The 10,890-nt window shown below is 36.0% G+C and overlaps 1 protein-coding gene across 3 annotated transcripts in view; it reads left to right on the top strand.

Annotated features, from left to right (window-relative positions):
- LOC107003537 overlaps positions 1–10,890 on the top strand; it is a 36,485-nt gene that overhangs the window by 12,050 nt on the left and 13,545 nt on the right. The window contains exon 10 of one of the 3 annotated variants that reach the window (XR_001454684.2): positions 2,874–2,999. Coding sequence is in view for 2 of the 3 variants with exons in the window: in XM_015201907.2 (XP_015057393.1) it covers positions 2,874–2,921 (48 nt within the window). In the remaining variant the exon portion in view is untranslated. Of the gene's footprint in view, positions 1–2,873; positions 3,404–10,890 lie in introns of those variants that run through there. The other 2 variants (XM_027914063.1, XM_015201907.2) reach the window with 2 other exon arrangements.

Genomic DNA, 10,890 nt, shown 5'->3' with positions numbered 1-10,890 from the left:
TATATACACACACATATATGTGTGTGTGTATATATATATATATATATGTATGTATGTATGTATATAAAATATTAAATTTCTTAAATATACTTTTTAATATAAATTACAAGTAAAACGTAAAACAAATATAAATTACAAGTAAAACGTAAAACTCAATACTTAAAATATATTAATTATAGATGTCCAAACATAAGAAATAAACTAAATCATAATGAAAATAAGCAAAAAGGGACAAAAGTGGTTAACTCACTCACTCACTCACTCACTCATTCACTCACTCACTCACTCACTCACGCACTCACGCACGCACGCACGCACGCAAGCACGCATGCATGTACGCACGCACGCACGCACATAAAATTTAGTAAATTATTTATCCAAAACCAAACCAAGAACCGAAAAACCAATCCGTATTAGAATTTGTTTTTTTTTGGTTTGATTTTTCGTTTTAATCCAAATAGTGCACACCCCTAGCTTCAACACTTAACAAAGGCCTATCTTAGAAGCACCATAATTAACAACAAACCCGTCTAAACCCTCTGGTGAAGTCAAAATTGAGGCTAAAGTTAGTCGAGTCTTAAACTCTTGAAAACTCTTCCGATAAGCTTTAGACCACTGAAATTTAGCATTCTTCTAAGTCGGTGTAGGCAAAGGAGAAGCAATAGAGGAAAACCTATCAACGAACCATCTTTATTTATGTAGTGGTACTCTAGGTCATTTATGTGTTATTGCCTTTTCTTTATTTAGAGCGTTTCAATAGCGACCCTAAGTCATTTATGACTTGCTGGGACTGATGGTTTGGTCATCTGGTCGTTCCCTTTGAATTTTGTGGCTATATGTTAGGATGATCAGGGACTTGTCGGGGGTGACGTTTGGAGGTGAACTCCGCCCCAAGGGGCTTCCCAGCCTTTTAATTGTGCTTATTTTAGTGACTTATTGAATGTTTGTGTTTGGTTGTGTTCTGAGCCCCGAATTGTTTCCCGTTTCGAGATAAAAGTTTAGGGGAGCTTGAGTGGACCTTTTTACAAATCAATTTCAGGATTTCAAGCGCAGACATATTCTCGTTTCGACATGTCTTTGATTAATGTAATTTTGGTGTCCAAATGATCATATTGATGTGATTCTATTTTTGACGAGGGTCTAAAATGCCTCTCAACTATTTGAATTGGTACAAAATTATCATTCCATCTTTTGGCCCTCATATACCTTGACGTCAACCTTTTGGCTAAAAATTGTCCTTATTTCTAACGGCCCATACTTAAAAGGTGGACGGAATGGCAATATTGTATCAAATTCTATAGTTTAAGGGTATTTTAGGCCCTTATCAATTAAAATAATTTGAAATTATTTAATTTACGAGCTCATATGATTGACCTAATTTTAGACTCCATAGTAAAATCAACTCCTTCCCCTGGCCCCTTTACTTCATCTCTTTTCTAATTTTTTCTTCTTATTGAATTTTATCCACTATTTTAAATATTATTTTTTAAAAAATCTTATGACAAAACAATGGAGAAAAAAAAGGAGGAAAATAACGAGGATATTCATATAGAAATAACTGGTTTGATAGAAGATTATTTAATATCATTTTTCTTTTATGTGTAGCCAAAATTCATAATAAACGAATAAAAACAATCTTATCTTTTCCCCACCCTACCCCACCATGGTAATAATATAAATTAAAAGAATAAACATATAAGTTCACTTCAAGTTTGAGTCTATGATATCCTAATTAAGAACAAGAGATAAAAAAGAAGAAGAAATAAACGAGGGAATGAACAAGACAATTGAATGATCACTAGAAAAAATTAAGTTAATAAAAACAATATTTTTAATGTGAACATTTTCTCATTTTAGATGAATCCTAAGTTATGAGTTCGTCTATACAAATTTGACATTGATTTAAAATAGGCTAATAAAAAGACATCATTAAATAAATAAGCTTTTGAATATTATTTTCAAGCGTATCGTGCAAAAAATGAATTATATTTGGTTTTAGTTATTTATTTGAAAACAATTTAAATTTGGACCAATCATATTAGATAACATAATTAATAAATATTTAATCATTTAACTTTAGGAGAGCTGTTAAAAATAAGGGTGAATATAAGCTAGAGGGTTAATATCGAGGGTATTTGACATCAGCGGTATTTGAGGGACAAAAGGTGGATTAAGGGTAGTTTTTTTAAAACCAATTCGAATAGTTGAGGGCATTTTAGGCACTTTCCCGTTCTATTTATGATAGTGTGGCAATGTTTGAAGGCCATTCAAAAAGAAAAAAATCCACAATTGTGAGTTAAGAGCACGCGAGGTCTGCTATAATGTAGGCTATGATTCTCGATCTTAGATTGAGCTCGAGAATGTAAATTCATGTTGATTTAGTGCGTGTTGGGTAGTTAAATGATCATGCTTAGTTAAATATCATGTTTTAGGCTTATTTCAGATTTGTAGGCGTGTTTTTTCCCTTGTTTCAATTACCTTACATGGTGGCATGTGTTATTCTTGCTTATGGTTGTTATTGGAAGCATGTTTGGACTTTGACTAGGTGTAGAATACTACTTGCTTTTGCCTTGTTTATTTAGGAGCTGATAGACCTTAAAATCTTTCTAATGTCACTTCAGATGACTTAACTCTATGTAAAATGATATAGCAGACTTAGTCTGATAAAATGAGACTTAGTTAGGAGGTAACTCAACCCCGTGACCTTTTATTAATAACTCTACGACCCTAGTGATTCACATTTGAGATATCGGGCTTCGTTCGATGATTTGTGATTGGATTCCATTAAAACTTGGAGCGTTATATTGATTACCTGGGCATGGACGCCGTTCCACGATGGAATCATGATGATGATTTGACTTTGTATTCTTCAGCAGGCTTATGGTCGCAGAAGGTCAACTCATGTTTCTCAATTGACTTGATATGGAATTCTTCAACAGCCTTATGGTCGCAGATTTAAGGCCTAGTCACAGTGCCCTATTATTCGGCCCAGATTCAAGGTTTGGGCATTTTATCTATAACCATACTTTATGATTTGGGATCTTTATCCTCCACGAAGTTGATATATATTAGCTTGATCCTCTGGTTCTTCTGTGAGGCCTTTCCGTGGTTTGAGGTACGGGCTATGCACTCTCCAACTTTGGATTCATCAAACATTGTTCTCCGTAGTTGTGGCTATTTTGCATACCCATCAGACATATAGGGTCCTTCGATTTTTTATTTAAACTTGCACACGAGTATACCTTCTGGCTTATGAGGTCTAGTGAGGTTTTAGTTAGTTATATACTTACTTCATTTCAGTTCTTTTTAACACGTGTGCAGTTCTGTTAGAGTTCCGGTCTTTGACCTATGTTGTGATAAATCCCCATTTTTCTTATTGCCTTTACTTTCTTGCTCACTCTGACTATGATTCCTACTGAGTACCTATTATTTTAGAGCTCATTCTACACTCTGCATCTATTTCATTATGCAGGTCCGAGCACTATCTATCAACATTAAGTTTGAGTTAGCAGTTGCTGCATTGAGAAATGAGGGTGAACATATGGTGTCACAACCTAAACGCAGGCATGATGCCACTTGTGTTATCCCACCAATATAAGTCAGTCTAAGACCCGACGAATCACAAAAATGTGGAAGTAAATATAATGAAAGATTAATTTAATTTCAAAGCAGTGGATAATATAAGTCAAATATAACCCCAAAATCTGGTTGTCACCTGTACACGCCTCTAATGTATTATAATTAGCCCGACCTAGAAATTCTCACTCAAATACAATAGAGCATGAATATAACATCATAACTTGAACCTAAACACTCATATTCAAATCACAACAAACATCCACAATTCGATAAAAACAATAACATTTCTTCAATCACAACTGATAAAAATCAAATCAAGTGCAATGCAATGTAACACGATGCCATATAGAGTTTTTGTCCTAACGGTACACACTGACTGTCTCTTAATCCAGGACCCATGGGGGAATTTTTGGTCCATGCACCTATCACATGTGTTTGGCCCGTTATCAATTTCCTTTCAATGTATGTTTCAAGGACATCTGACCCATTCTCTATTTCTACTTAAATCCACCATGAGCATGTAGCCTATTTCCTAATTCCTCTCATCCTCACAAAGCATCATTAAGACAGTGGTAAAAAATCAAGACAAATCTAAATTTGTGCAATGATCAAGTATGAGGATGATAAATTAACACCTATATCCAATAACAGTTAATCAAGGCATTTCATCAAGTGAATCATCATATTATCCAATTACCCAAGGCATAAACCAAATAAAAAAACACCAAGATTCTCATTTTTACCCCAAGTTACTATAACAAAAGTAATTCATCATTTAACAATATACAATATATACGAAACCCTCCACCAATTCCCATTACTCCTTATCACATAATGGCATACAACGTTCAATACGCTTAACAAAGAGTCAAAAGATCAATTTGCCTCAAGAAATCAATCAATCACTCCAACACTTGGGTCTTCCCTTTCCATTGGGTCTCTAAATCAACAAAATCTATTCAAATATGAAATCATAATAAGACTTCACAACCGATACCAAAGATAAAAACTTTTGAAAACTAAGGCCAAATTGGCCCAAAAACAAGAGTTATGTCACACCCCGAGGCTACCCAGGATGTGGACACGAGACTTAACATCACGATTGATCCTAAACTAACCATGCTTTAATATCATAAGCATACCTAAAGATTTACTAAATGTATAAATACTGTGCGGAAGCTTAAACATGATATAAAGAGAAATTATGGAGAATACCCATTCTAAGTATGAATATATATAAATTGAGAGTTCAATAACAAGTGAAAGATTAAACTCAATTAAGACTTAATCTAACTATGTCTAAATTAAAGCCTTTACAAAATAGATATTCTGGGACAAACCCCTATCTAACTTTTAGCAAAATAGAAACTGAAAAAACTGAAAATAGAAAGATAACATGTCAATCGTCCTCGAAGAATAAGCACTCACAACTGATGCTGCTGGATTGGAGATGAGGAACCGATCTATGCGTGATATGAATGTTGAGGACCTGAACCTACATCACGAGAAGATGTAGCGTAGAGTATGCGTCAATACTTGAAAGGTGAGGAGCATGCATGATATGATAAAGCTCAATGAAATATATAACTGAACAAAGCGATAAAATAATGATATAATCTGAACAAGATAAAAATACTGAGTACTGAGCTAACTGAACGCAATGACCAAGTACATGTCATGCTGAGATTGAATACTGAATTGTAATTGATATCCATGAGAGATATCCGTGGAGTCCAATGTATCGCCCCATTAAGAGGACACAAATACCTTGCCAAGGGTGTAAAAGTATGACTGTCGTGATCACTAAATATGTTGTCCACAGAGGGGACTTATCCTACAAGTGCTCATAGATCTGGGACTATGAGGTGACTAACCCTTAGTCCACTCGGTATTAAGCGTACTCCCAACTGATTATATAAATAACATATTATGATTGAATTTCTGTTATACTAGATAGCTCAAAATACTTACATGCTTACTAGAAATGCAACATTAATATACTCATAATGAAACATTCATAGCTGAAAATAAACTAACCTAGCAAGCGTAATTCATGAATTAAATGAATCTACACAACTAGAGTTCTAAGTTTCAAACAAGAACGAAGAAACAATTCCACAGAAACATGATAATCTGATATGCATTAGTCTAACAACTGAATCACAACATAAATTTTGAAATTCTATAAACCCTAAGTCTAACATGATATAGAGAATCAGGAATCAGACAGAATTCTAGGGACCTAATAGGTGAAAGGAACCCACTTATGAAATGACACATACTTGTTGATGAAATTTACGATGAAATCTTTCGATTTCAGGTCTAGAACCGAAGAAAAATTTTTGCATTCTTGGAGAGGGATTGGTCGAATTTTTCTCCTTCTTTTCATTCAAGTTGATGAATTTGTGGGGAATGAGTTGACAAGGGAAAGTTCTAATTAAGTGACTAGGATAAAACATACTAAAACGACGTAGTTTAGGGGTTAAACAATGTAGTTTAGGGGTCCAACGCATAGGGAAAATACCAAGCAACCCTGACTTAAAAGTTGTCGGGGCCAACCAACGTACTAATTGACGGACCATCGATGCCCCAAGGTACGTCTTGTGAACCGCCCTTGGCTTTCAAAGAGATGGAATCTAGGAGTCTGAGCACGGCTTGGACCACAAATCTTGGTCCCAACTCTGGTTCGTAGGTCCAGGCGTAGGTCGACCATTAGATGATCTTTTTTTGGTTTTGGGAAGGAGCCAGAGGTGGCCAACTATGGACCCACCTATGGTCGTGGGTCGTCCTACGATTTGTGGGTGGTGCCTGTGGGTGGCACCTGCAACTTCTGAAATTTGCATTATGGTTTGTTTAGGATATGGGGTGTTACCTTATCCCCCCCTTTAGTAACATTCGCCCTCAAATAAAGACTAAACTAGCCAAATAATGGCGGGAAAGAGATATAAACCCTATTACTAAGTACTAGAAACTGAAATCTAACTGAACTAAGTTTCCAAAAACATGAAAATACGCTGAAAATGCAAGTATAATTGAAGGAACATGATAGTAATATTGAATATATGCATGAGTAACTGAAAGACTTGAGAGGAACTATTAACTTAAGCTGGAATGGAATCAGAAGGAAAGAGATGAGGATACTTGGATTTCATGGCTGCTTCTGCTTCCCAAATAGCTCCGTGACGGACTGAATCCTCCACAAAACCTTAAATGAAGTGACTTATTTATTTCTCAACCTTCGAACTCGATGGTCAAGAATCTCAATTGGAATATCCTCATAAGTGAGACTATCATTCACAACCACACTTTCCAATGGTACTTGGGATGCTGGGTCACCTACACACTTCTTCAACAACGAAATGTGAAAGACCGGATGTACAACTACTAGTTCTGCTGGCAACACTAACTCATAAGCAACTTTACCAACTCTTCTTAAGATCTTGTAAGGGAATACATATCTAGGACTGAGATTGCCTTTCTTGCCAAATATCATCTCCCCCCTCATAGGTGACACTTTAGGAAGACCCAATCATCCATTGGAAATCCTAGTCCCTTCTTCTTACATTTGCATAGGAATTCTAGCGCCTGTGGGCTATCTTAAGTCTATCTCTAATGAGATGAACTTTTTCCACGGAATCATGAACCGAATCTTGCCCCATCAAGGTTGCTTCACCTACTTCAAACCACTAAATTGGGGATCTACATCTTTTTCCATACAATGCCTCATAAGGGGCCATCTGAATGCTGGAAAGGTAACTATTATTGTAGATGAACTCTATAAGAGGAAGGTGATCATCCCAAATGCCCTTGAAGTCGATCACACAAGCTCTCAACATATCCTATAAGGTCTAAATTGTGCGCTCCACATGACCATCTGACGGTGGATGAAATGCTATGCTAATATTAACCTTGGTACCAAGACCAAATGACTTCCAGAAATAAGAGGTAAACTGATGACCTCTATTTGAGATGATAGACAGAGGAACCCCATGCAACTTGATTTTCTCATTAATGTAAAGATTGACGTAGTCCTGCATCGAATATGTAGTCTTAATAGCGAAGAAATGAGCAGACTTAGTAACTCTTTCCACAATCACCCAAATAAGTTGTGTTGTCTACTAGTAGGAGGTAAACCTATAATGAAATCCATGTTTATCTCTTTCCACTTCCATAGAGGAATGTTTATCTCTTGAGTTATACTCCCTGGTTTCTCATGTTCTACCTTCACTTGTTAACAATCAAAGCACTTAGCCAAACAATTTGCTATATCCCTCTTCATGACATTCAACCAAAAGACATCCCGCAAGTCATGGTACATCTTAGTGGCGAATGATGAATAAAATACCTGGAGTTATGGGCTACTGAAAGGATCTCCTGTCTCAACTCACCCACCTTAGGAACACATAAATGACCATGATAGTGAAGCACACCATCTCCCTCTTAGAATAAAATCTCAACCCTCTGCTGATGAACTCCACCCTTCAGTTTAGGCAATATAGGATCACAATTATGTCTTTACTTAATGTTCACTACCAATTAAGATTCTGAGCCATTGTGAACTGTTATACCACCATCGGATATGCTAATAAGGCGACTTCCCTGAAGAGCAAGCTAGTGAACATCTTTTGCTAGTTTTTTTCCTTTATTCCTATACATGTGCTACACTACCCATAGATAGTATGATGAGAGCGCCTTCTACTACATTGGCATTACCAGGATGGTAAAGCACATTCTTATCATAGTCCTTGAGGAACTCAAGCCATATCCTCTGGAGAAGATTCAACTCTTTTTGGGTGAACATACACTAAAGGCTCTTATGGTCTGTAAACACATCTATGTGAACACCATACAAGTAGTGTCTCCAAATCTTTAGGAAAAATACTACTGCTGCAAGCTCAAGGTCATGAGTCGAATTGTTTTTCTCTAGATGCAACAAAATAGATCACATAATCGTTTGAACCCTTTGGAAGAGTCAAAACAGGAGTTGTATTCAACCTAGATTTTAGTTCTATGAAGCTCTTCTCACACTCATATGACCACTGAAATTTAGCCTTTTTCTCAGTCAACTTAGTCAAAGAAGAATCTATGGATCCTTCCATGAACCTTATGTAATAACCATCTAGGCCCAAGAAAATTTTGAATATATAGGAGAGGTAGGTCTGGGCCAATTTTTCACTGCCTATATTTTCTAAGAATCCACTCAGATCCCTTCACTAGATACTTTATGCCCAAGAACTGCAACTGATTGCAACCAAAACTCATAATTGCTAAACTTAGCAAATAACTAGCAATATTTGATGTTTTTAGGACATCCTTCAAATAAGTTACACGTTCTTCCTCATTCCTAGAGTAAATGAGGATATCATCAATAAGGACGATAACGAACAAGTCCAAATATTGCTTGAATACCTTGTTCATCAAATCCATAAAAGCTGCAGGAGTATTGGTTAACCCAAATGACATAACTACAAATTGATAATGACCATACTGAGTTCTGAAGGTTTTTGTCGGAATGTCACTATCTCTGACTCTGAGCTGATAATCACTGGATTTGAGATCTATCTTTGAGAAATGGCTAGCACCCTGAAGTTGGTCGAACAAGTCATCAATCCCTGGGATAGGGTACTTATTATTGATTGTGACTTTGTCAAATTACCGATAGTCAATGCACATTCTGAAAGAACCATCTTTTTTTTCACGACGATCACCATGGTGCACCCTATGGGAAAATATTGGGTCTGATGACGCCCTTATCTAAAAGGTATTTTACTGCCCTTTCAATTCCTTAGGCTCAACAAGAGCCATTTGCTAAGGAGGAATAGGAATAGGCTGGTAACTAGATGGAGTTCAATTCCAAATTCGATTTCCCTTTAAAGAGGAAATCTAGGAAAATCTACAGGAAACACTTGTGGGAACTCCCTTATGTTATGAATATGGCCTTGAATTAAAACCTCCATTGGAGACCAAGCTCAAGAACAACCTAGGGGATGGATTCTAATTCTTTCTTCTCTAAATTTTCGTGTCTTCTCATGTATTAAGGTATGGTAATCCTTTATCCTTAGTTAATATTTCATCTAAGGAGTTCTTTCAAAGGTTTGTCAAAGAGATTTGATCATCAAAATTGTTGTCTTTCAATCTAGCTATGGGTTCATTGTCAATTGATTTCAAAAGCATTCTAATGATGAATTTATGATTAGCTATTGATTTTATGATTAATTTCAATCCAATTCCATAAAGAACCCATGATCCTCCTAATTTCTAAAATTGGCCTATAATGTGGGTATTGTGATATTGATTCCGTGTTAATTGAAATGTGATTAGATTGAATATCTTATTGTTATTGTTATCTATGTAAATTGAATACGAATTGGGGAGGAATGATCTAAGGTTATCATAGCTTGGGGAATTAGGTAAGTTGACCTAGATTCCTATAATTAGTATACAATTGATCTGGAATTGCATTGTGTGGTGTGGTCCACTTATAGTGGCGGGGTTTACATTCTTCTCATTCTCTATATGTTATAATATGCATGATGTTGGTCTTATTGGCTATAGGATGATGGTCTTACTTAATATGCATGTAGTTGGCTACACTTGTCTTGTTGAGGTATGAATTAAGTGATAATGCTTGTGGTTTCTTTGTGGGTTTGTTTAGTATGTGTGAGGTTATGGGGCATCACATGTACATTGCACTAGTAGGCTTTGATGGGGTTGTGAGTAAGGTCTTATGATGCATTAATGAAATGAAGTTCAAATATGCATTTGATGACTATTGTATCCTTTTTATGGTATTGGTAGATGTGTTAGTTCATATATGAAGTATGTGTGTTATGATATGCTAAGCTTTTATGAATTTATATATCTAAGTTAATGAAGGTTGTATGAGTGTTCACCTTGGTGACCTTAAGGTGATGTTTGAGTGTGGATGGTAGAATGGGACACTATTCATGCATTACACCAAGTATTGCTTAAGGGTTACTTTGGGGCAAAGTATTTAAGGTATAAGAAAATAAAACTACGAAACTATCCTTGTGGGAGAACCCTTATAACTATTTGGTTAGTTTCCTTTTGAACCTATTCTAAGAGTGGGGGAAAAAGGAAGAAAGGATTTTATTACATAAGTTGTGATTGTGCTTTTACGTAAAGTTTACTAGGGGGATGTATGTACCCCTTAACTCTTGAAGAGAAGGAGGGAATTGATGTTGACCTACTTTAAAGTGGTTAGTTTCCATTTAGGATTGAATCATAGTATGGTAATCCAAAGAAAGTGCTTAGATTGAACCTTGTAGGTTTGGTTTTGACTTTCCGTGG

Source organism: Solanum pennellii, chromosome 1 (genome assembly GCF_001406875.1).
Source record: "Solanum pennellii chromosome 1, SPENNV200".
NCBI lineage: Eukaryota > Viridiplantae > Streptophyta > Magnoliopsida > Solanales > Solanaceae > Solanum > Solanum pennellii.
This window is presented reverse-complemented; position numbering and strand designations above follow the sequence as displayed.